This window comes from Lagopus leucura, unplaced genomic scaffold, assembly GCF_019238085.1.
Source record: "Lagopus leucura isolate 7727_CA_CO unplaced genomic scaffold, USGS_WTPT01 Super-Scaffold_73, whole genome shotgun sequence".
In the NCBI taxonomy this organism is placed as follows: Eukaryota; Metazoa; Chordata; class Aves; order Galliformes; family Phasianidae; genus Lagopus; species Lagopus leucura.
Window position 1 is genome coordinate 58,043,266 of NW_024962252.1, and position 27,425 is coordinate 58,070,690.

The 27,425-nt window shown below is 40.4% G+C and overlaps 1 protein-coding gene across 1 annotated transcript in view; it reads left to right on the forward strand.

The window, feature by feature from the left end:
- FNDC1 (fibronectin type III domain containing 1) overlaps positions 1–27,425 on the forward strand; it is a 64,422-nt gene that overhangs the window by 34,529 nt on the left and 2,468 nt on the right. The window contains exons 9-18 of the mRNA XM_042874681.1: positions 174–289; positions 2,093–2,204; positions 4,453–4,824; positions 9,306–9,374; positions 11,240–11,392; positions 14,054–14,284; positions 15,534–15,642; positions 22,396–22,475; positions 24,363–24,392; positions 26,597–26,758. Coding sequence (XP_042730615.1) covers positions 174–289; positions 2,093–2,204; positions 4,453–4,824; positions 9,306–9,374; positions 11,240–11,392; positions 14,054–14,284; positions 15,534–15,642; positions 22,396–22,475; positions 24,363–24,392; positions 26,597–26,758 — 1,434 coding nt within the window. The remainder of the gene's footprint in view (positions 1–173; positions 290–2,092; positions 2,205–4,452; positions 4,825–9,305; positions 9,375–11,239; positions 11,393–14,053; positions 14,285–15,533; positions 15,643–22,395; positions 22,476–24,362; positions 24,393–26,596; positions 26,759–27,425) is intronic.

The window sequence follows — 27,425 nt, forward strand, 5'->3', positions numbered from 1 at the left end:
AAACCTTCACCAGTAAAACACTTACACAAGATTTGCATTTAACAGTATATTCTTAAGAGGTTTTGTATTCCTTTGCATTTTAAACTGCATTTTAAACTATGTTATAAACTACTATGCTTTGTAGTATGCACAATTTTCTTCTAAACCACTGTTATTTCCTTCTCTTATTTCAGGTTACAATGGCCGACCTAACCTTACAACAAAGAATGGAAATGGAAAAATATTAACTGGTAATAATGGAAAACCAAGTGGACAGAGAGTAATCAATGGCCCACAAGGAACAAAGTGGGTAGGGTGACCTCTGCAAATTCGAGATGTTTTGGCCTTTTGTTTTACTTACTTTTTCTTTGAGAATAGAGGAGAAACAGTACCCCTAGTCAAAGAAGCTGTAAAATTAGGTGGTTTAATGATGTAATTCCACTTTTTTGTTTAAATCTAAATACTCCATTTCATTATTCAAACATTTCAAACATTTGATTTAAAACTTCGAATGCTTAACTGCATCAGTACTCCCATAGACTTAGCAAAACTTTTTTGTCACGGTCAGTGGAACTTATGCTCCCCAGTGACTCAGGATGCTGCTGCACAGTGTGAATGGAAATTGTCCAGAGCAGTTTCCATGAAAGATGAGCTCTGTGATGATGTTTCTTCCAGATGCATCTCCAGAGAGAGGCTCTTGAACAAGACTGTCAACATGAGAAGTTGCTCCATAAATGGCATGTTGCTCTAAAACCAAATATGTCACAGTAGGTTTTATGGGGTGACAGGCCTCAAAATGATACTTTTGAGTGTTTTGTGTTTCAGTCTAATTTCTAGTGATCTCACGCACTATTAATAGCAAGTCCTACTAGGTGCCTAAATACTTGACTTTTAAAATCCTTTCCAGTCAGTTTATGACCAACCACTGTAGTGAAGAAAATAACGTTTCATGCATGCTTGTTCAAACACTGGGTAGGGTAAGGCTCCGACCATCTTCAGTGATGTCAGTAGAGCTGCTCATAGAATAGAACACCACATGATACAAGTAAAAGAAGGGGCATAAAGCCAATTATTCTGTGGCCATTTCAGTCTTCTTTATTGCAATAGAGGAGCACAGAAAAGTGCATCAGGTAACTCACGTTCAAGGAAGGCGTTTTGAAAAGCAAGTCCAAAATTCTTCAGATAGACTTCAGAAAGTGGGCTAGAAAGGTCCTAGGGAAGCTGTGGGGCATCTGTCCCTGCTGCAGGAGAGGGAGACATTGCTGCAAGTAGAACGTTCTAAACATCTTGTAAAGCAAGAGGACCTGTGTCATCATCTGTCATCATCTGGGGCCTGAAGGCCTCCAGAGTCTGCCTGACCTCTGCAAATCTCATGATTTACTGTTCCTCCTGCTACAGTCTTTTCTGCAACACCAAATTCAAGCTTTTCTTGCCAACTTGAAAGTGCTGCTCTTGTCCTCTTCCCAGTTCTCATCAGCTAGCAGCTTTTGTATTTTTGTGCTCTATGCCACAGCATGTAATAACCCAGGTTAAAACAGCACACAATTCAGCTGTTTTGGGTTGAAATAGCAATGAGGACTGGATTTTAATTGAAGTAACCTCTTAAATTCAGTCCAGGCTCTCAGACAGATTTGTTTTATGAGACAGAGGCTTTTCTTCAGTCTCCTACCTCAATTAAAATCTTAGTAACTTTGTTTTGCTACTTCAATCTAAATTAGCTAGTTTAATATTTTTCTTTTTTTGATTAGCAGATGTACTTTTAAATACTGTTTTTAAAAGGACTTGGAGTCATACTCAAATAAGCGTTACATTAATCCACCTTAGGAGTAGTGCAGCCCAAAAAACTCAGTGCAGCAAGTCAAGGGAGTAGCTCCTGTACATGCTCGCATTATAGAGGTCAATATGAATATGGTTCTGATGCAACACTGAAGCTTCACTCCTGGGGATTTGCCTTCTTCAGCAGTAATTTATCAGTGATTCCTATACTCACTTTTAAAAGTCTGTCTGGAGGTGTTGTACCTATTCTTCATCACACTTACCATCAGAATTTCCCCAGGATTTCTTTTCACATTCTCTCACACTAGCTAAATTTGAGTCCATCTATTGCTTTTAGATTGTAGATCTTGACCGAGGACTAGTGTTAAATGTTGAAGGAAAATACCTCCAAGATTCCCAAGGCAACCCACTTCGAGTGAAATTAGGAGGGGATGGACGTACAATTGTTGGTAAGTTGCTTCCATTTTACAGAAAAAAATTTAAAGTTTTTTGCACATGGTACAAATCTTTGAGCTGTTTGGTGCTCCAAGCATTCTTAGGTCCTGCACAAGCCATTTAGGATTACTATACTTCAGTACACCATCAGACAGTCACAGAATCACAGAATGGCCAGGGTTGGAAGGGACCTCAAGGATCGTGAATCTCCGACCCCCCTGCCACATTCAGGGCCACCAACCTCCCCATTTAATACTAGACCAGGCTGCCCAGGGTCCCATCCAATCTGGCCTTGAACACCTCCAGGGACGGCGCATCCACAGCCTCTCTGGGCAGCCTGTTCCGGCACCTCACCAGTCTCTCTGTAAAGAACTTCCCCCTGACATCCAACATAAATCTCCCCTCCCTCAACTTAAAACCATTTCCCCTTGTCCTGCAGTTATCAACCCTTTCAAAGAGTTGATTCCCCTCCTGTCTGTAGGCTCCCTTTAGGTACTGAAAGGCTGCAATGAGGTCACCCTGCAGCCTTCTTTTCTCCAGGCTGAACAAGCCCAGCTCCCTCAGCTGTCTTCGTAGGGAAGGTGCTCCAGTCCCCTGATCATCTTTGTGGCTCTCCTCTGGACCCTCTCCAGCAGCTCTCCCCTGGGGGACGCCACTCATCACCAGCCTCCACCTGGACATAGAGCCATTGATGATCACCCTGTCTGCAGCCTTTCAACCAATTTCTTATGCATCCATCAAATCCACCCATCAAATCCACATCCGTCCAATTTGGATGTGGTGGGGGACCATGTCGAAGGCCTTACTCAAGTCCAGGTAAATGACATCGGTCACCTTTCCCTTGTCCACTGATGCCATCATTCCATCATAGAGGGCCACCAAATTGGTTAAGCATGACCTTCCTCTGGTGAAGCTGTGCTGGCTGTCATGGATCACACGCCCATTCCTCATGTGATCAAGCATGTCATCCAGTATGATCTGTTCCATGATCTTCCCAGGAACAGAGGTGAGACTCTCCGGCTTGTACTTCCCGGGGTCCTCCTTGCTCCTTTTCTTGTATATGGGAGTGACGTGACCCTTCCTCCAGTCATCCGGGACCTCACCTGACAGCCACAACTTTTCAAATATGATGGAGAGCGGCTCAGCAACCACCTCAGCCAGCTCCTTCAGGACCCTGGGATGCACGCCATCCGGCCCCATAGACTTGTACACATTCAGTCTCATGAGGCGGTGTCAGACCTGCTCTGTCCTCACACTGGGGAAGGATTTACCACCCCAGTCCCCACCTGGAGGTTTAGGGATGCAGGGCTCACAGACATGAGAAGTACTGGAATCCTGGCTGCCAGTGAAGACCGAGGCAAAGAACTCACTCAGTACCTCAGCCTTCTCTTCATCCATTGAAGCCAGTTCTGCTTTTACATTTACCAAAGGAGATAACATTGCAAAGGAGGTAACATCACAGGATCTGGGGATGCCTGAGGGCACACTGCAAAGGTTCCCGAGCATGGGGCAGAAAGAATAACCCAAGTCTGTCTCACTTGTATCAGTATTAGAAGGGACTGCAGAAGTGAGCCAGAATAGAGATCAATACTTTTTTATTTCTGTACATAAAAATAATTATTCTTCTACTTGCACAGTGCCAGTCATAGATATGTGATGGTTTTTGTTTGTTTTCTGAAACTGACTACAGATAGCAAAAAACCCTGTGTATGATTTGTGAAAACACTGCTGGCTGAATATCACTCCATCTGAATAGATCTCTTGAATGCAGATTTAGTGCCTGCAGTTGTACTGGTGATCGTGAATACTTGCAGTATCTGGGACTTGGCACAAAAGTGGCAGTGACAGCACCTCACTAGCTCATTCCAGTCTTTCCTTGTGCATATTTGATAGGGAACAGAATATGGATTCATCCTACTTTTCATCAGTTAAAAGACTGATTTAGATTAAATGTGGGCAAAGTCTGCATATTGTGATTCTGAAAGGAAATCTCCTTCTACTCTTCCCAATAAACCCAATAAACATTCATCAGACAGCTGGTATCACTGAACAGTATTGTGATCTACCTGAGATTCTTATGAACTTTTTAGTGATTTTCTTAGCCGTGTGTCTTTTCTAGATATCAACATCCTTTTTGGCCACATTAATTACAGCAGGTTGTAATTGCTTTCAGTGTTCATGTGGTTTTTACTGTTGCTAAGTACCATACTATAAGTCTGCCACAGATAATGCATGAGATATTTTGATTTTGTTCTCTCCTAGATGAAAAGGGTGCCCCAATGGTGAGTCCTGATGGAATACCTTTGTTTGGACACGGCAGATTTAGTAAGCCTGTAGCAAGTGCACAAGATAAACCTATAATAAGCCTTGGAGGGAAACCTCTGATTGGTCTTGAAATGATTAAGAAAACAACCACTCCCTCCACTACAACTACAACAACACTCCCACCAACCACCACAACAACTACTACAACCACCACAACAACTACTACAACTACCACTCCTGAGCCAACTACAACTGAACCTCCCACTGAGAAACCACCCCCAACCTGTCCTCCAGGCACCTATGCACAGTATGATGATGAAGGCAACTTACTGTTAGGGTTCGATGGGCTGCCAGAGTGCAATGCAGAAGGTAAATTCTTTTTTTGCTATTTGAACTTGTTTGGTCATGCTTTTTGTACACCACACTTGCATAAATGTAAAGCAGAAAAGAATCTGCCTCTGAAGATTTTGGTCCTAATGATAAAGTAAGGAGCTGAGATTAGAGAAGCTAGAGAAGGGTTTGCGTATTAAATGGTTTTCCACTAAAATGCTAGCTTGCCCCAAAGCTGAAGTTTATCATGGAAATATGTTGATTTCAGAAAAACACTCATCTTCTTTTGAATCCAGTCTTTTCACATATGTTCGTGCACATATGCACAAACATAGGCAGTGTTTCTGTTGCTAAAGCAACCACCTAGAATCCAGTCCTCACTCCAAGCCAGGGAAGGACCCAAAAATGTCTTTCTAGCTTATTTGTTTTGCATTCATTTCTCACAGTAAGTTCTGAAAAGTGTCTTTTGAGCTATAGTGGGATGAATATTCAAAAATTGGGATTTTTGTTACCTCGCCACACCTCAGAGGTAGAGATTTTCAAGCAGAAATGCAGCACAGTATGGATGAACTTGGGGAAAGACAACCTTGGCTCTGCACAGATAATGCAAAGATTTGTACATTAATTTCTTTTTCATCTAAAGATAAAAAATGGTGTTGGTAGATGCCATTGTTTCTCTCATGCAGTTAAACAAGCTTAGGATGTTGTGCAAATCAAAAATCCAAAGAAAACAAACATAAATTCAACTGCAGTTGTGGAGTGTTGAGCCTGTTCTTATCAGGTTTTATCCTTTTGTCACCTGAATGTTGCACTGAAAATCAGTTAGCTACTTACTTTATGAAACTAGATCAAGGAGCACCATGGCAGTCCTTGTTCTTTCCACTTATAGGTAGTCCCCAGCTTAGTCTACCCAGGGGCAGCAGAAGCATGGCTGTAACCTAAAGAAAGAGTTTGCAGTCAGACATCTGCCATCTGGAGTAGCTAGTTTCAATGAGTAACTAAGCCCATTTACCTTCTCTTATACACCTATGTCTCTGAAGCCAAAGTAGATTTACTAGTAGGTCATGTAACCATGGCCTGGAAGTCTGAACTATCACACTGAAGAGTAAAGAAGATATGGAAAGATATGGCTTCAGCAAATAGTAGTGAGTGTAAAGACAGCAGCTTTAGAAAGGATCTGAGAAGACAGAAAATTTCCTTACTAGTTTCACTGGGTAAGTAATAAGTTAGAGACGTTATTGCCTTGTACAGATGGAATTAAAATAACTTATGGTACTAATGTATATCTAATATTTAGCCCCATGGTTGTCTGTGTCATTAATCCTTTTGGTACTTTCACTGCTCTCTTATGTATTTACGAAAGTGTAACAAATATTGCTGTACATGGTCAGCCTGGTATTTTGTAAGCTGTCTGAGTGGGACTATAATTTTTGGTTGTGTTAGTGTCCCTCCCATTCCTACCACTTGTGCTATTTGATACATGAGGGACCTCTTCTGAGAATATATATTATTTATATATATAAAAATAAATATATTATATTAAGAACAATAACATTTTGTGAAGCATAGCATAGCTAAATCTGAGAAAAGGCTCCAGAAGCTGAACAATACAAACTATTTTTAGGAGAGGTGTGGGTTGTGGAGTTTTCTTGTGAATTTATGAATGTGTAAAAACATTCTGTTTGGTGTTTCTGTGATTCTGTGTGTTTTGGGGCTTTTATTTTGCCTTCCATCAGTAGCTTGATGATGCTTTGAACTTTGTTAGAGCCATGAATGAGAAAAAGTATTTTTGTACAGATTGTGTGTTCAGTGAGAATGACTCTCAAAGTCACTCCCAAACTGTCTGGCATTTCAACAGTAAGTCTGCAAGTGGATTGAGGTGTACAAGTACAAGATGATATTGGATTTCCATTCCTTATATAACTTGAGCAACCTAACAAGTATGAAAGTTTGTCTGAAGAGTGATTAGGATTTTCTAGCATCTTTTTTCTTTTTTTCCCTTCATCCTGGTGGCCAGCAATTTATGAATGCAGCAAGACAACCTGCCTGTTCACAGAGGAGCTTCCTTGGGAAGAAAGCATGATGATAGTATTTACTTAATTATTGCTGTTTGTTTGTTTAACAAGTGCTGTATCTGTTTCAAGAGAGATAAACAACTACTACTTGAACTATCAAAACATTTCATGCTGTTCTCCATTGACGGTTTCCAAATCATATTTCTGCTTTGTCTTTCCTTTTAATCTGCATCTGGAACGCGCTCCAGTTCATTTAATGAAATGCTTATTCTTCCAAAGCTTGTTATTTTGTTTCTAAGAGCTTTACTCCTAAACAGCCAGAGTCTGCAAGTGCCAAAAAACACCGCCACATGTTCTGCTTAAGCTTTGGCAAATTCTCTTACTCTCTGGCAGAATTCTTGCTTAACCCAGCAGAATTTATTATCAACTTTTCACTAGAATCAAAAGTCTTGAACTTTCAGGAAGGGGATTGACCGCACTGGAGTGATTTGCCAGTGAAATTAGTTTTTTTTAGTGATCTCACATGGAATAAAAGTGGAACCTCAACCATTGGCTTTGTGTGATAAAATCAAGTGGTGGTTGAGCAGTCTGCTGTCTTCACAGATGGCAAAAGACCATGGCAAACACAAGACGTAGCCTTACTTGGCACAGGTAGGGTTAAATGAAAAATGCAGCATGGGTGCTTGGAGCAAGCAGGAGAAATGCAGCTGATATATGGGGAGAAAATAATAGCGGCACGTCTTTTGGGTACTACCCCATCCTCTTCATTCCATAGCTAATGCAACAAAACACAGAAAGTGAAGTAGAATAGGCTGCACAGGTACAAAAATAGAAAATAGAATTCAGCATAAATAAATACATTGTATATGAATGAAAGCTCCTTAGCTAATAGGTGTGAATGAGTTGAAATCTACCATACAAAATACTTCAAATTTCTAGCTTATCTGAGTCTCCTGATTACTCTGATGGGGTCAAAGAAGATCTGCAGAATTCCACAGAAAATCTAGCCTGTCAAGGTGGCTTTCAAGTGGCTGATCTTCTGAAGAGTGCAGCCTAAACATACCATTAGAAGAAGTCAGAATTGCTATGAAAGTCTGGTGAGATTTAACCAATTTCCTGTGTTTTTGTAGCTTATGTTGGAATTAAAATTACTGCTGTATTATTCATTTTTTAAAAGAAACTTCATGTAGTAGAAAAAAATCCATCATTTCTTACAATAATTATTGGTTTTAAATTTTAAAAAAGCAATATAAAATGTATCATTTGGATTTGTAATTTGTTTAGTGTTTGCGGTTGAAAAATTCCAGTATTCATAGTACTAGCCTAGTGAAAATCACATTTCTTTCTCTCACACCAAGTTCTGTATGAACTTACTAATTTAGCAGTTATCTTGAGGTCATTGCTGCCTGTCTGTTCTGTTTGCGTACTGCCCTCCCCTCAAACCCAATGTTTCATTGAAGACTTCTGATTTTACCTGCTGTGAATTTTGGCATCACACTTCTGATTTCTTTGCATTGCTTTTCATGGCTAGTCTGAGCCTTGTGTACTCAGAATATTGTGGAGAAATTTCTCCAAGCATGCTGGGAAGCCTTCCAAATTCCCAAGTTGAGTTACCTGGCAGTTGGTGTATTAGGTGCTGGATACCTCATGTGCAGAGAGATTAAGATGATTTACATGTGATTTACATGAGCGGGAATTTAGGAAGCTTTTGCTTTGGCCTTTGGTTTGAATTGGAGGGTTTCAATGTACACCTCCCAATCATCTCTACTTGCCATGCTTTTATATGTATTATGGGACAATTTCTGTGTGAACAATTTCAATTCCTTTTGGATGAAACCAAGGCAGAAACAGTACTTCAGAATTACATGTGTATACCCTAACATATAATGGCTGTTCAGCATACTGGATCAGACTAGAGCAAGTGCAGAGGAGATCTGGGTGCCAGACACTGGGAGACCCAGCACAACTTGCATCACTGCACAAATTCATGCCTTTTGGACTGCATTGGTGGATTGCTTGATTTTTTTCATACCTTGCGAAAGATATTTGAATTGAAGTTTTCAGTTGTTTGAATTGCTTTGAATTTTTCTTTTTTTATATATATATATATGAATTTCTTATATTTGCAACTCTTGAGACTATAGAATATTTTTAAATCCTGACATGAGTGCTATGTGGTCGTAGATAGTCTGCCTTTGCTCCAAGAGCTGTAGAGCCCAGGGCAGAGCCCCTGGAAGGTGTATTGCTCTCAGTTTTCAGAAGCAGCTCTCAAACCATTTTCCTCCAGCAGAACTCCTGGCTGTTAATATTAGTTAGCTACTCATCAGTTATTCTAAATATGTGGAATGGACTGTCGCTGTGTTATCTGGCAAACTTGGTGATTGTCTTATTTCTTCATAAATCAACCCGATAAATATTTTTATTTTAAACTTTAATATTTTAATAGGAGGGTGAGAATGAGACCGTTGAATTTTACAACATTTGTTTTTTTTCTTTTTCCTGCAGTAGATACATTCTCAGGACTGGATTCAGAAGTGACAGCAACTCCAGAGGCATATGTGATATACGATGATGGTACAGATTAACTATAAGTATCTATTGCAAATGACACATTTTGGGTTGCTGTTTTTTTCCCTCTTCTTTCTTTGAAATTGAGTTTGCATGGCAGATTGATACACATGCACGGCAGTTTAAGTAAGCAGTGGTGAACTGGAAAAACTTTCCGTAGTTCTGCATCATACATGAAGGACAGTGGTACAAATGCAACTGTTAATGGACATGAGGGTCCCCTTCTTACAGTCCTGCCATCTAACAGGAGCCTATTCTGGAAATAAATGACATTCAGAGCTGGTTCATACACTCAATACTAGACATTCTCTGGTACAACATCTAGTCTAAAAGTACTGAACTGTTTTGAAATAGAAAATCAAAATACTGTCTGAGTCCTGGAAACACGTGTTTTTAGCACTAGAGTGCCAACGAATTATGAATCCAGTGTTATGAATATTTTCTTGTCTTTTTTGATGTGTAGTCTGCATTTAGACTATAAAATATTTTCACACTGAGTGAGATCACCTAGGCATAAAATAATTAGTCTGCTGAATCCTTGCAGAATTTAAATTAAAAAGATTTGCAAACAGATAAAAGGAGAAGAGGGAAACATTTTTGCAGTTATGTTCATGCCATCTTGGTGCTATAAGTCAGGACACACAAAGCTTAAGAGGAAGCTTCAAGTCTTAGCATTTCATTATTGATTTCCAGAAGGAAGGAAAATAATAAATTACTGGGACTAATATTCATTGTACACCTCGGCTGGTTTCTGATGTTCTGCTCCTTTTATTTCCCATATTCTAGCTCCTACACCCACATATTAAAGCAGATAAGTACAGGCCTCTGCTGACCTCAGAGCTTTTAGTATCAGTAGTGTAATTTGCGGCTCTAGAATAAAAAAGTTTTTCTTTTGATGGATGTGGTCCTGGGAATTTAAGTCAAACCAACAGTCAAAAAAAGCTCTGAAAAGGGAGTGCAGCACCTGAGAGAAAAATGCCTGAGAGTTTTGTACTTTTATTCCAGAAGCTTCATACTGAGGCTGACATTTAGGATTTGAGGAGAAAATGAATTGAAACCTGCACGAGTTCTACAGCCTAAGTTCCTTACATCCCCACATCCTCAGCATGCAGGTCTTCTGCTGGGGCTCCCTATAGGGGCAGGTCACCTGCAGGAGACTGCAGCAATTTTAGGAAAAAGAAATACAAGTAATCAGATGAGTTTTCATAGCCCATATGAGGACATGGCAGGGATGTCAAATGCTTCTTTCCCTTCAATTTCTGTGTTAGTCTTGTAGTGTCGTAGCTTTTCAGAGAGCGCTGGATTTAATGGTACTGAATATCAAGTACAGCTGAATATCAGGAGGTTCATATGTGCCAATTTGCTTGCCCTTAATGGGACTGCAAATGGCAAATACAAGACACCATGTCTGTAAGTTACTGGAGGGTTTAAAAGCAGTAGGAAACAGCTCTAAGATTTTAGATTAGTAACAAGGAGGTTGCTTAAAAAGCTGTGGCTGTGGATTACTGTGCTGTCTTCTTTTAGGGGTGGTAAGGGGAGATGACAGATAACGCACATTCAGAATATAGATTATATAAATATGTAGAATATACATTTGTTTATTGTCACCCTTTTTACCTGTGTGAATGACCTTTTTACCTGGTGATTGCTGTCCATCAGTTTAGTGGAAACACTTGCGACACTGAAGTATGATTAACTGTGACTTAGAGGCCCATAAGAAACGTGCAGTAGCTGTAGTAGGATACACAGCACTTCTTTGGGATTGTGGCTGGTCACGTAAATGTTTTCATTCTCATAATTAAGCCAAATCAGTGTGAAGTGTTGTGAATGTGAAAACAGGCTAACATTTGCATTTTGTGTTTCCTTTGAAGATTATGAGTTTTTCGAGAGCACTTTGCTACCGACCACCACTACTGTCACTACCACTACAACAGCAGAATCAGAAATTGTCTATCCAGAGACTAGTGTTGTTGGTACTGGCCCTGTATCAGAATATGACATTGCTGGAAAGAAACGGTTCACTGGTAAGGATATACTTTGTATTATGTAGCTTGCTGCTAGTGCTGCAAGTAATTCTTGTTTTAGGAAGATCAACCATTAAGCCAAGGCTATTTCATGAATATGAGCAACAGACTAGTGTGGGGTCCTTGTAATGGCTGGCATCAGGGAAACCTAAACAAATGTACTTTGCTCATTGCTTTGACGCTTGCACATTTGCATGTGGACTCGCACCAATACTGCTTATTTGCACCTTTATTTACTCTTGTAATGTAAATACTCTGCTTTATATTCTGCATCATGTTCAGTTTACTTGAAGTCAGTGAGAAAGTAAGAGTATCTGCTTTGGTGCTCCAATAAGCTCAGCTGCATCACTTTAAATTCACACCGGGAGTGCATGCAGTACAAGTCTCCACATAGATGTGAATCATCCTCTGGAAGACCTAGTTCTTTTCACTGCCCCATGTAACGCCTGTAATTTCACCATGTACATCAAAGGTGTGTTTCATTTAGGACATATGGGGAAAGTCAATAAGTGAATGACATTTGAATCTGAACTTTCCAAAAAGTAAAGCCTGCAGATGTAAATTTGACTTTGCTATTTCTTTGCTCTGCAGAAGGAGCATAGGGAACGAACACACAGTATGCTGGCAGGAGGAATGAGCGTTGCTCCAGCATATGTGAGCCATTCAAGTGTGTAAATAGGCATTGCTGCTCTCATCTCAGAGCTGCTCTGGTCCTGTGTCAGAGAAGCAGCTTGAGATCAGACTGGAGGGATTTTGAGGTGCTAGGGCATTGTATTCCAGCCTCCAGCCAAGACTGCTTGACCTCTATCATTCTTTTGCAAATGTCTGGACTTTTAGCTGAAGTCTGGTCATGTGCTAGCTTGCCTGGTGTTTCAGATGTGAGTTCAGGAGATGGAGCGTCATTTTTGAATCATGTCTTGCTTTCCATTCCAACATCTGCAGGCTTCATGGCTTATAGTGGAGCTCTGCTGCTGGAGTGAAATATTTGTTTTTATATTTGCCAAGACTTTTTCCAGTGAATCCTCAGTTTTACTGTCCAAACAATTTCATGATGTTTCTGTTCAGCTCTCTCACTGACAATACTTCTTGATTCATTTAGCTAGAAGGGCTAAAATTAGCTTCATTGCAAGATCTGGAAAAAATTCCTAAGGGCATGAAATCCAATAAGGTAAACCAAGAAACATTAGAGCATTTAAAGGCACTAGGGAAAAAATAATACCTTTTTGTTTTAATTGCAATTGAATAAACATTTCCAAAAGCAAGTGTTATAGTCCTTATTTTGAATGTTGTGGTGACATTTAAATAAGTAACAAGATGGTCTAATCTATTTACTGAGCCAAAGTGAAATTCCAGTCAAAATAAGTATTCTAAAATTAGAGATTACAGGTCGTGTTCCTGGAAGGTGGAAACTCATGACTCCCAATCCTTTAATACCCAGGGGACCACTCTTAATTGCTTTAAGTGTTCAGACTTCACTTTGGAATTATTCTTCTTGTTCATCCTGTTGCTTCAACCTAGTTTCAGAATGTTTGTACAGGACATGGTGAAGTCTTAGATACTGATCAAAGGCCCTGGTAGGGTCTGTTCCCATGTGTAAAATGCCAAGAATCTGTGTGATGTTTCCACCCAACATCCCAGAACAGCTGTAGGTAGCGTGCAGAGGTTCTTGCAGCCAGACTGCTCTCCTCTGTCTCTTGCAGTAAAAACGGACCCCCTCTCTTTAGGTAATTAGGTACAGTTGTGAGTGTGGGCTCGCCCTGAGTGTTGGCATTCTGTTTTCCCCTGCTTATGAATCAAATTGAGCAGGAGCCATGCTTTGTTGCTGCAGTGGTTTCTGATTACAAAGACCAGTAAATGGTTTCTTGCATATCTCCCTAGTGCAGATGACTTCTGTATGGAGAGAGATAACATGCATGAGAAGATTCCTGGCTGCCAGGCAAGGGCAAGGCTATAATCTAAAGCTGTTGGGATTTGTACACTGCTTGCTTACCTGGAGACCACCAAAATCTTAGCTTTCCTTTCTAAATTCCTTTGGTAAAGTGCAAGAGTCTGATCTGAGGGGCGTAAGCTAAGGAAAGGCTAAAGAGGGCTCAAGCAGCACTAATCATTTCTCTACCATGATATATACTTATGTTGTTCCTTTAGGTCAGGTTTACTGCCATAGCACAAGGAAGTCTACAGAACTTGGCAGAAACTGTCACCTTAAAGTACAAAGAAATGTGTAGAGGTTGGACAGCCAGAGTTGCCCAAGTCAGATTGGCTAGGTAGGGTAAGCAGAAATGCAGGAAGCCACTAGGGCCATGAAAGTGATGATGAAAGGTTTAGAGCATCTGATATGTGAGGAGAAGCTAGGAGAGCTGGGGCTCTTCGATATGAAGAAGAGAAATCTGTGTGGAACTTTGCCAATGTGCATAAATAGCTGATGGGGACTGTAAAGATGAGAGAGCCAGGCTTTACTCATTTGGTGCCCACTGAAAAGAGAAAGCAATGCACACGAACTGAGACATAGGAAATTCTGGTGTGATCCCAAACTGGCCGAGGCCACAGTGGTCCCTGTCTATTAGTCAGAGCTGTAGGAATCACACAGGGTATTGGCAGCCTGCGTGTTACTCTCTGAAATCTATGTGCTAACTAAGTGCCACCCTTCCCTGTCTCTTCCAGCACCTTACGTGACCTATCTAAATAAAGATCCAGCAGCCCCCTGCTCCTTGACAGAGGCCCTGGAGCACTTCCAAGTGGAAAGCCTTGATGAGATCATCCCTAATGACCTTAAAGAGAAAGACACACATCCCCTCAAAGCCCCTCATAACATCACTGTTGTGGCAGTAGAAGGCTGTCACTCCTTTGTCATCGTGGACTGGGCCAAGCCTGCTCGGGGAGACATGGTAACAGGTACTGCAGAGCTGGTGTCTCCAGCACATGGGTAGGCTGGGCTGTTCTCCTGAGGGGGGAAGGTTTTGCTGAATGACCATTTTTATCAAATTGAGCCAACTGCTCGTGAAATTCTCTCTGTGTTAACAGTTCTCTGAAGGAGGTGAGCTGCTTTCTTAGTGGTGAAAAAGGTCCTTTGTCATCCTTCAGTGCAAGAGTTATCTGTTCATGCCGGGCCAGATATTTCAGATTTTGGCTCTGCTTCTGTGGCAGCAGTTCTGAAGGCATTGCTTCTCACCAGTGCAGTGTCTGTGATAGTACTTAGTTTGACTGACTACTTCTGCTCCTGAGTAGCACTCTCAGCACCACTGCAAGCACTTCCCATATTTTTCTTTGGAGCATCTTTCACATTTGCATTCAGTCTCCTCTGAGCTAAGGCAACCTAAGACCTTTTAAGAGCCACATAAAAGCACAAACTGACTTCAAAAATGAATCTCAAAACTTGTTAGAAAACACTGAAATAAATTACTGAAATATTTTTAGAAGAAAATCAAAGTCTATTTGCCATTGGACCCAGAATATCTGAAGTAAGACATGGAAAAGGCCTTTGCTTTGGTGCTGCCACCTCTGTGGATGGCAGCAGTGGCAAGGAGATGGGAACTAGCAGAGCCAAATAATGTAACAAAGGTTTGTAAGGAATTGGGCTGCACCTGAACGGGCCACGTGGTGTCTGTCCTACAGCACTTAATTCTTCAAAGCTGTAGATCCAGTACCTCACAGAGCACAGTTTATCTAAAAATAAAAGAAATTAGACACCACAGTGTTGAAGTGGAGAATATAATTTATATATCATAAAATCACCATTATTGGAAAAGACCTCCAAGATCATCCAGTCCAACCATCCACCACCACCACCATTTCCCCACTAAATCTCATCCCTTAGCACAACATCTACACAGTTCTCATGTTTCTGCATAGTGAGTGTCTAACTTAAAGCAGTGGATAGGTTGAGTTTGTCATCTTTTTGTCTTCAGTGTCTTTTAAATCAGTAATTGCATATTGGTACCGTTCTGTAATACAATGCACTGTTGTTATTGGCTAATGATAGGAAATTCTTGTAGCCTGAGAGGTTCCAGGAGAGCTAGGCATTAACTCACAAATTCAAAGATGCTTACATTCCTTCTAACTCATGAAATTTAACATGGCACCTAAGCTTGGGATACCACTTAAGTTTAAAATCCTCCCAGCTTTTTGTCTTTCCTTTTTACAGGCTATCTGGTTTACAGTGCATCCTATGATGACTTTTTAAAAAACAAGTGGTCAACTAGGACTGCAGGTACTACTCATCTGCCAATTGAGAACCTGAAGCCAAACACACGGTAAGAATTTGATCCATTCTTTTCAGTTCTGGAAGGGAAGTAAAACAAATTTGATTATTTACAAACTTTTTTTTTTCTTGGCCTTAGTATAAATATCCATATCTCATACAGATTGTAGTCATTTTGTTTGGCAGAAAATTGTTCTGTAAATCTCACAGCAGTTTATGTGACGTATTTACCATGTTAATCCTAGAATAGATGACTGTGTGTACAAGTATATATGTTTGTGTATATAAAGACACTTATCAGTAAGAAAAAATATCATTTAAAAACTTTGTGTTCTAGTCATATGCATCATTGAATCAAATTTTGTGGGAAGAGTGTATTAAAATATACTCTTGTTGTAATGTGATGTGGCCATTCCAACACACCAGCATACTCAAAATTTAGTAGCTATGGGGTGGTGGGAAAAGGTGCCAGCTCTCTGTGGCCTGTTTTTGCTGTCTGCTTACATCAGTTGTATCAGTAGAGGAGCCTTCACGGTGTAAAGAGGCCATGACACTTGTTCAGAAGTCAGTTTGGCAGGAGCTGTAGCTCTTTATCTTATCATATTTTATCAAAAAATCTCACAGAAGATGCAAAACAAGAATGCTTGCTATGCATGATGTTGGAATAGTTTATGGTGATTGGGTGGGAAGTGAATGGGCACAGAGGGAATATGTTAAAATCACTGATTTTGACAGATACGCAGTGTCTCAATCCTGTTCTCTCAAATTCTGAGTCTGAAAGACTTCTGTTGTTGCTGTTTGCTAGATGATGATTCTTCACTTTATGATGACTACAGTCTCTTAAGCACTGGTGTCATGTGCTGCTCGTGTATTTGATAGCATGGGAGATGCACTGGGGTTGAACCTGGGAACTAGCACGCCGTATGTGATGAGAAAGTATAAATCAGACCAGTCATTCCTAGAACAGCCACAGCAGCACAGAAGAGAGAAACAGTGTTCGTTAAAGGATATTTTTGTTCCAAAATGATTTATGCATGAGTGTTAAAAGCAATTGAGAGTAAGGTTTTACATCCCACTTGTTTTAACTGCTGTATAACTTCTCATATTATTCAAGGTTCTGGTTAATTGCTAAAACCATAAACCTCAACTTGGAAAACATAGAAGAATTATCTGAACATTCATCTGAACACTTAATTAACATATTTAGGAAAAGTCAATGCAGTGTAGTATTTGGGTCTCAAAAACAAGTTGGCATATTTTTTTCTGACCATGGCACAGTGCTTTTCAGAGTGATTTTCCCCAGCTATTGTTGATTCTCTTATTGTAGCTCCCAGGGACAATATTAAGGTACAAGATTCCTTGTCAGCAGTAGTAATGCTGAGCAGGAACCAGCTGTGAAATGTGAGTGAAGAGTTGCAGTATCCTTATTGACTGTTGCAGGAATGTGTTCAAGAAATAAGGGTCTATCTAAATAGCTTAAATATGTTACGCCTATATTAAGGATTATTTATCTAGAAATCTTAAGTCCTTATGAGATGTGCATGGTGCATTAAAGCAGAATTATTTGTACAGCAGAGAGCTACAGCTGGATGTTCTGCATCTACTAGTGCCCTTATTATAAAACGTCATTATTATAAAAATATTGAGGAAAGTGTGGGGCACAGTTTACCTCTGGATTTCACCTGGTAGAACAAGACAGATGACATCTGAGATGACCTAAACTCTGTTCCTAGATAGTGAGAGAAGCAGATGCATACCTTCCTGCCTTTGTGTGTACATCTTCATTCCATGAGAACATCACTTCTCTCTTAAACTTCTCTTAAACTTCTCTCTTCTTGCCTCTAGTACCTGCCTCCACACCCCAGACTCCTTTACGTCCCCAGCCTTTTTCCTTTTCACCAGTTTTCCATAGTTTCTCTCCCACTCCCCAACTCTCACTATGCCTTGTGCAGGCCAGGAAGGCACTGCCCTTGTGCCCCAGCTTCCCCTATGAAAGATCTTCCATCATTTGTTTCTCTGGCCTTTCCACTTGCTAGCCCCAGCTCCTCGTGCTCTTAATGTCTTTCATTCAAGCCTCCTTCTCCTGCTGTCCTAAGGACAGTATCAAATGTCTACTATAGGTCTTTCTTGTGCCCAAAACCTCAAAAGTTTTCCGTCACCTAAATGAGCAATTGCAGTGAAAATCCCATGGAGCCGCAGCCATGCTCTGAGCAGAGGAATCAGTGGGAATGGAGCTGCCAACCAGCGATACGTCTGCTGAGATCTATGTGAACTCCATGCTTCAGAAGATCAAAGTAGTAAAATGAATTTTTTTATAGAAACATCAAGGTTTTTGCATATCCACAAATCTACTGACTCCTTTGTTGAATATGAAGGCTTTTTCAAAGCAGAGAGATTCAAACAAAATCCATTTGTTATTTCTGAAGAGCAGGGTAATCCATTGGCCTCTGTTGCATACTCTATGAAAGAAAGAAAGGCATTGTGTGGGGTCTGTGGTGGAGAAGTAGGGTTCTTTACAAGAGAAAATTTGTGCATATCAGCCAATCTCATTCACATTCTCCCCATCCACAGGCTGAATTGACTGCATATTTTTAGTCTTAAAAATAACTCCCTAACCATTGGGAAAGAACCCCATCCTAATTAAGAAAACATGGCATGGTATCTGAAGTTGGTCTAAAAATGTTGTGTTTGCTTTAGGAATGCATAGTGTGAGATATCTCTGATTAAGTCAGATTGCTATATGCAGATGCTATGGAGTGGTGGGTGTTCCTTGCAGGGTTACTGGTGGTACAATCTGTGGTGCAGTCAGAATACCAGAAAGGGGTTAGTATTGTGTCAGAAGTCAGCTCTGGAGAAGACTTGAAGCTGCCAACATGTCCTGGAAAATGTCTGCCAGGTGTTCAGGTTTTACAAACAAAACTGAAGTCTAAATTTAGCCCACGCAATAAGCTTTCTTTGGAGGCCTGGCCTGGCCTCTGGTTGAGAATTAGAAGTTTTTCCCATTTGCAAAACACTGGTCAGCTTTGGTGGGCACAGGAGTGCTTCCTCATGACATAGGAATATAGGTGCTAAAATAATTTTAAACCTTAAATCTTTAAAGTGGCAATCTTGACAGTGTCCTTTTCCTAAGCTTAATTCTCTGCCATCACAGAAGAAGGGCAATGAAAAGGGCTGGAGAGCATCCACTCACCACTAAATCCAATCTCTTTCAATCACATTCATAAACATTTCAAACTCCTTCTTTAATATGGCTAGGCTTTCCTCTGTGTTTCTGCAGGAAAGCCGTGGCAATGCCTTACAGAAGGAATTAGGTAGCCTTCTGATGTTGAACAACCTCTTTTGCTGCTTTATCTTGAAACCTTTCGTTTCTATATGGTTTCTATTCCTTCAGGGCTTTTTTAACCCCAGAATGTCTGCTACCAGTTCTAGTGGTGTTGCAGAGCATTTTGCAGGAGGCTGCTCAAACAGAGCAATTGCGAGATCTTCTGGCTCTGAGGGCCAAATGGGCTGAAAATTTCTGTTTCCTTTCTCTGTCTCCATTAAACAAAGCATCAGCCACAACCAGCTGCTGTGTCACCAGAGCAGCATAAAAGAGGTAAGATGTGGATGAAGCCCTCTTCTCAAGCAAGTGGTAGACCTGTTGATGCATGCCTACCTGACCGCAACCATGCAGAAAACCCCCTTCCAGCCCCACTCTAGTGAATTATTATGTATTTAGTATACATACTCGTGATATATGTGATGCTGAGCCATTTTCTGACGGAAGCAGCACCCCATGTGGATTTCCTCTTTGCAGCCAGGTCAGGTGCACATGCCGGTTCCTCCCTGACAGAAGTAGGCCCTGTTCCCTGCATTGCCTCTGCACAATCACCATCACTCTCCTCCAGCACTGAGGGGGTATCAGCAGCCACAGTCCTTTTATCCATTGATGACATGCAGCTATGGTGTTGGGGTGCTCCCAGGTTGGCCAGAGTAGGCATGTACAGCCTACATGTCTCATCATCTCAGGCTGCTGCTGGTGGGACCTGGGAACTGATTTGTGAATGATTAATCTTTCTAACAACTGCTTCCCTAACTGTTCCGCTGAGTGATCATCTCCCTTTGTAGCTACAAGTTCCAGCAATTAATTTTCAGCAAGAGGGAGACACTTGGAATTAAGTCATAAAATCATTTTGCTCCAAGTGACATGTATGGATAAGAATAGTCAAATGAACATATTCATTGCTCTGTTGCAGTTTATTAAATGCCTTCTTTACATGTCAGTAGATGTGGTATATGAAATCTCAAAGGAGGTTTATTTTTAGCAAAAAAAGGCTTTGTGTATGTGTTAAAAACTCACAGTATTGCATCTCTTTCAGTGGAGGCTCTTATATGCCTATTGATAACAATTTATTACAAGTCTGGCTGAGCAAAGTGTAATAAAAGCACAATCAACTTCCACACTACAGTTTTTCGTCATGTATTTATGTGATGAGGAACAGTTGAGTTATATCGATTTGAGACTTCCTGGCAAATCCATCAACTGTAATGCAAATAAGATCCTGACTAATGAAAATGTCAGACACCTGGCCTAGAAAGGCTTTGGCAATTTCTTCTTTATTTGTCATGTCTGAGAAATAAATATATACTGACTTCATTATTTTATTGATGCACTTAATACAGCAAGCATAGCATGGTCTATGCTTAAATCACAGGTCAGCAAGTCATGAGTCCTGGCTTTCTTTCTGGCACTGTGAAAGACTTCCTGTATATTTAAAGGCTTAGGAACTAATTTTCCAATTTAGTAAAGAGAAATGTACTCATAACTTCATCACATGTTTTTCCAGACAGTGAATCAGGCTACCCCAATGATCCTGTATCTCAGATGGGCTTTTTGTGTGCACAGTAGGACACCTGGTCACAGAGGTGTGAGTGACAAAGGAGGTGTGAATGGAGTGTGGCCACTGGTGCAAGTGTCCCTTGGAAACATAGATAACTTGGGAATTAAAGCAGTCCTCTGCTTCATGCTCTGATCTGGGGTACAGGAGCATGCAGGAGGACTTTGCCTCCCTGTCCTTCCCCAGCCACACTGAACACTCGCAAGCTGCTGTCAGGAAAACAAGGCCAACAGTTGAAACCACAGGACAAGACTTTTATCAGGATTATGCTGGGAATTATAAAAAAACACAGCCTTGCTAAATTTCACTATTTAATGTGGTTTCATTTTGCCACGGTGTGTATGTCTTTTAAAAGAAAACTGCAAGCCCTTTGTGTACATTCAGGAATATTCCTGAATACTCCCACTCCTGCTGCCCACTTACTCCTTGCTAGAAAAAACAAGGTTCCTGCAGCTGGATGCTGTTGAATTTGCTTGCTTCCTGCTAGCTTGCAAAGCATGAGCATCTTATTCATCACTAAGCCACATGTTACACACTTACATTGCAGGGACTACTGCCATTTCATGTGCACAGAAGTGAAGGAAGGGGAGCAAAGCTTTTGATGTAGATGGCTTCTGTACTTTGTACATAGACTGTACAGAAGCCTCCAGGGGATGGCAGACCATAGCTGCTATGAAGCTTTCTGTCTTAGCCCAGTGCACCCCATTGCTGGGCCATGCAAGCACAGCAGTGCCCAAGGGTTTGTCTGCAGGATGGGGTGGCCAGCATGATGCTTTTCATGGGGCTTCCTATCAGACCTGCCACTTGGATGGAACATTGCCCATCAATGCTTGGTGGCACTTATTCCTGTGAGTAAGTGCTTGCCCAATATTGCAGGTCACACAGTGTGGTTTTGAAAATGTCTGCTTTTGGATGAAAAGCTAGCTCTAGGCTGTGTGGATATGACAGAGATTTTTTTTATTTTTACTAATTTATTTACAAGGGTGTAATTGAGCAAGCACGCAAGAAAGGGAAACCTAAACACAGGCACTTAAAAAATGTTGTGCTGGAACTTTTTACAGTAATCTTCCATTCTTGTTTGTTTCTGCTGGACTGGATAAAAACATAAAAATAAATGTCAGGGTAGGCAGAAAATAAAAATCATGATATTTGGAAATGAAGTAAAAAATATGCTTACGCATTCTTCTCCCTGAGTCAGAATAATAATTTTGTTTCTGTCAGGCAAAGAATGGAGTTCTAGTGGCTAGTCATGTGCTTTAATTTAAGCATGTGATTTAAATAATCTCGATGCTGCTAGAGTTTGTGAAGAAAGGTCAAAAGCTTAGCTTCTGATCTTGTATAAACCTGATACAGTTTTAGTTTTGCAGGTTATACCGCTACTTTCTTAGGAACTAATCCGGATAAAGGTTCCCGAGGTCAAAATTTATTTCCTTGCAACCTTTTTCTTGTAGTCTACTGCTATTAGTTGTTACTTATAAAGTGAATGTAATTATGAAGATGATAAAAATAAATAAGAATTACAAAAAGATGAAATTTGTAACAGCCAGCTCATAGCCTGGCTGAGTATCCAAGTCCAAATCGTTTTTATAAATGGAGATTACAAGCAAGAGGGAAATAGACTTTTTACAGAGGTAGATAGCAAGGTTATGGATGCCCCATCGCTGGAGGCATTCAAGACCACGTTGGATGGGGACTTGGGCAGCCTGAGTGGTGGCAGCCCTGCCCTTGGCACAAGGTTGGAACTGAGTGGTCTTTAATGCTCCTTCCAACCCAAGCCATTCTACAATTCTGCAGTATAGTAAAAAGGGCACTCAAACTCTCAGGAATTGTGTTGGTTTGATTGTCTCCCTATGTTAATATTATTTCTAATTTAGTCATTGCAGTGAAATCAACGGTTCAATCTTATTTTTCTTCTCATTGTGTTTCAGATATTATTTTAAAGTCCAAGCAAAGAACCCCTTTGGTTATGGACCTGTTAGCTCTTCAGTCTCATTTATCACAGAGTCTGGTACGTTCTGCTTTTTATTTTCATCACAGAACTGAATTCATAATAGAAGATGTGGGAGGGCAGTTACTGAAACAAACATGGTAGTAATGGTGATTATCCTGAAATTACTACTTTGAGAGCTTTTAAGGTTAATTATTTGTTTTCAGTAAAGCTAGGAACATAATACACAGTCATAATGCCGCTATGAAAATGTAAGTGATGTGAAAGTTTCAGGGGAACAGGAAGTTAAATTTAAAATACAAAAGATTACTAGTGTTCCAAAATACAGAAGCAGTGGGAAGTTTAATGTAATTGATAGATTGACCAAACATTTGGTAAATTGGTTTCCTAATTGTGAACAGCTGAGCAGTTGGTAGTGGCTGTCTCTGGAAAAAATATAGGAAACAATTGTTCCATCAAATGGGCAAAGTTCTCTGTTCCTTTTTTGACAAAGCATGCTTCTCTTTCACAGGGCTAATAGTGTGCCCAAGAGCAACACCCCCTTCTAAAAATAGCTTGTTCAGTGAGCTATTTTTACCCATTTCTTCTTCCATTGAGCCAAAGGCCAATGATTCCACTGAAAGTACAAATTCTTTAATCTTTACTTGAGCAATAGATCAGTTGTCTCTTTTGAATTTTGCCCTTTTGACAGTATGGGGTTTATGTTGTTTCTGGTTTTGCTCTTTAGCTTCAACCCGTAGTGCTCACTTCAGTGGAGCCATTAAAAACCATGGAAAGTAAGCCTACACAAAAAGGAGACAAAGATGCAAGAAAAGTAAATGGTCCTGCATGACATGTTCAGAGTTTGTTTTTTCTTAAAAGGAGTAGCAGACGCTCAAATATAAATCCCAAGAGGTCTGACATTGGGCAAATGCAGCATGCTGTGCCTTGTGGGGAGTTCTGCTGATTAGCTAACTGCCAGTATGCAGTTCTGAATGCCTAGTTTTTCGAACCACAATCAGCCACCTTATGAACTTTCTGTAAGAAGTTAAATCCATTGAAGTTAAAGTTTTATTTGCAGCAGTGTTCTGCACTTGTCACGTGGCCAAAGATGGCTTTCCAGCTGGCACAAATACAAAAGCAGTTGCTAAAACTAAAGCCAAATGGTATAGTTACAGTGATTGAATAGATCAAAAGAGAGTGAGAAACTGCTGGTTCTAAGCACTGTTTGAGTACAATTGGAAGGTTTGAGCTGCTGAGAGTATCCCATGAAGAATGCTACCACGGGATCAAGTAGCTTACTGAAAATATCGCATCTTACCTTCAGTAATGTACAGAAGAGAAAAGAAAACCATTGTTTTCTTTAATCAAACTGTAAAATCCCTAGAGTTTATTTTCCCCATCAGTATATAAGCACTATACTTTTTCTTCAGGTACTTTGTGTATAATAAAAGCCAGTTAAGAGACAGCGGATATGACATTGTAATGAACAAGGAGTTCACTTATTAGGTACTGTTGATGTGTTTTCCATATTCCATGCCTATTCCATCCTCCTTATGTTAAGAAAAAATTCCAAACAAGCAGAAGCTCCTGATGTGTTGGACAGAGCTCGGCACTGTCCAGTTTGCTCTTGAAAATCTTCTACCATTCTGACTTGAGAAGTTAAAATGATAGATTTCACATGTTAATGAATACCACTCAACAACAAGCTAAACATGATAAATGTCTGAGACTAAGGTTTACACGCAAAAGGTAGCTTACCTTTCCCTTTGGAAGTTAGGCCGCTATGTGTCAGTCACACAGTTTAGCTCTGCAAATCAGTGAGACATAAATCCCACATTCACAACATAACTAATGGCAGTTACTCTTAATCTTTGTTTTCTTGAGAGATACTATATGTTTCATATGATAAAAAAAGATTTGGAATAAAATACTGAAATTCCTTTTGTATTTGTTTCCTTCTTCTAGATAATCCCCTCCTTATTGTCAGACCTCCTGGTAAGTCTTTTTCCATTTTTTTTTTCATTAAGGGCATGACATTTATGAAAAACAGAATATACATATTAGAGACATGTCCCAACAGACAGTTGAATTTGCAGTTTTAAGCAGGACAGGGAAATAGTTCACTGTGCTAGTTTTAAGACCCCATACTCTTTGAAAAGAAACATGTTCTAAATTTTGTTAGATTATGAGCTTTATTTGGGCCGACCTTCTGCCTGGTAAATCAGCCTTCATTGCTTTGTAAAAAGCATTAAACTGTATTGCTTCTTTGTGTCCTTTAGCTGCCTGAGCATAGCTTGGACAGCGTAACCAGTTTTTCCAATCTCTAGCTGTTATGATCATCTGCACTGTTTGTCATACTATTATAAATAATAACAAATTCCAGGATTTGTAACTGAACTGTATGACAGGGACATGCCATGAAGTTGCTGAGCTTGCTTTCTGTTTTCAAGCCTATCACTCTGTATCTTTTGTGGCTTATTGCGCATTCAGCCTGTAATCAGAAGAGCTTGTATTTTGGTGCTAGGAACAGCCTTGCTGATATGTAACCCCAGGCAGTGCATGCTCTTGCAAAGGAAGCATGAAAAAGGCCTTCACAGCTATTACACTCTGTCAGCTTTCCTAAGCAGTTTAAATGGTTAGTCCAGGGGCTTTTCAACTACATTGTTCATACAAACAATGTCCAGCACGTCCCTCCCTCCTATTTTGGTTATGCTTACTAGCCTGTTTTTTACGTGTCCACCCACATGTCTCTGATGATGTACAGATATGCTGTGTCTCTGGCAGCCAGTATGGGAGGCCTCTAATAGTGGACTTCCCATACTCCTGGTCACCTCCAGGTTTTTTTGCTGTCACTTAGTTTGTGGGTCTGTTAATGGAAAGAAGATTTTTGGAAAGTAATAGAAGGGGAATGGCTGTTTACGAGGATTGATGTGATAGGAAAAAGGGGAATGGTCTTAAACTGAGACAGAGAGGTTTAGGTTAGATACTAGGAGGGTGGTGATGCACTGGAACAGATTGCCCAAGGAGGTTGTTGTTGCCCCATCCCTGGAAACATTCAAGGCCAGGCTGGATGTGGCTCTGGGCCGCCTGGTCTGGTGGTTGGTGACCCTGCACATAGCAGGGAGTTTGAAATTAGATGATCATTGTGGTCTTTCAACCCAGTTCTTTCTATAATTCCAAGATTCATGTTGTTGCAGTGTAGAAATAGGTAGAACCAAGACCAAGAAGAGGTCTACCAGAGCAGAAGTTTGGGAACTGTGGGCATGAAGAGTTGAGAATTAAGCTCTTAGAGGCCAATTTAATATTCATCTCTTACAGGAATTTGAAAGTGAGCAAAAGTGATGGGTGAAAGTGGACTATTCACAGCAGTAGCATTGCATTCAAGAAATAGATAATACTTTGTTCTAAAGAAAAATCTACGGCCAAAATCCTGCAATCATTTTGCCATGTGACTAAATGCATAAAGTCAGGCCAGTTACATTTGTCTTCATACTGGTGCAGTTTTGAGGGTTACTGATCAGTGATTGCTTCTCACCTGCATGTGTCTGCAAGATTTAAATCATGTGCCTAGAGAAAAGGAGGAAGAATGACTAACAGAAATACCTTCGACCTCAAAACGGAACAGTAAAAACAGGGCTCTGCTCTGTAGGTAGAGAGAAGAATACCGATTACCGCATTGGAGCTTCTTTATCTCATTCTGTACCCATTAATGCAAGAAACATTTCAATAAGTTAGTATAAAGCAAACATTTAAGCAAGCCAGTAGAATATTTAATCTTTTGTGATATAATTAAACTGTTGCTGCAGTGCTTTGGGCAGAGTTCCCCACGAAAGGACTCGCTTGTCTTTTTATTGGAACCTCCACTGTTTTGATGTAATGTGAGAAAACAAAACAGAAAAGTAGGTTTCCAATTTCATCTTTTTAAGACAATAGCAAGAAAAAAAAGACTTTCTTTCGCATCACAGGATGTTAGCCACCACAGAATTTTTAATATCTGTTTAGCAAAGGAGTTAAGCTTTGTACATTCTGTTAAAATGCAAAAGACTATTTAGACAGCTTCACTGTCAGAACTACCGTCAGGCTTTGTTTAGAAAGGGAACTAAGAATCTGTAGGTAGAGAAGTCTCTTAATAAAATCAGTGGGAATGTTTACTTAAGACTGATGATGTCTGTCCTTAATGTTGAATTTTTTTCTTCAAGGTGGTGAGCCTATCTGGATTCCATTCACTTTCAAATATGACCCCACCTATTCAGATTGTAGTGGCAAGCAGTATGTGAAGCGAACTTGGTATCGCAAGTTTGTAGGAGTGGTTCTTTGTAACTCCTTAAGGTACAAGATTTACCTCAGTGATGACCTGAAAGGTAGGCACTGAGATTATTTTCTTGCTGTATGATTACTTGATATTGTCTCTGTCTTCTCACTTTCTTTACTTCTCACTGAGTCTTGTGTGGTGGTTATCTGAGAGTCCTCTTGAGAAGGTCCAGTATGACAGCCAGGCTGCCTTGCCTCTGTATTTTGTTCCTACAATAGCATTAGCTTTTAAGCAGAGCTCTTGAGACAGAGGACAGAGAACAGGAGAAAGTTTAACTTGAAAAGTGTACGCACAGTTGTATTGTAAAGACATTGTACTTTATCCTTTGAAAGCAATGTTCTGCTCCCCGCACGTCTTCCTGGGAAGATTCATGCCTGCCCGATAGGCAGATGGTCACTGGGTGCACATGGCCAAACAGAGCAATATGCCCTTGAGATATTCAGGGCAGATTCAGATAGGAATGGAGGAGAAGAAGGCTGGTATCACAGTGGCTGAGTAAGTGGTACTCCCAAGGGTTAACAGTATGGATCTGTATGCTGATAGATAATGAACCAAACTTTCCCTGTTGTTGATCTGGGGTACTGGGACCATCTCAGTGGCTGCTGTTGTGTTACATGTATTGCAGTGAAATTCTCTGTATCCATCATCATTGGTGCAATGCATCCATAAACATGTAAAATGGAAAATGGTCCTTACTGAGTTATGAAACATTTTTG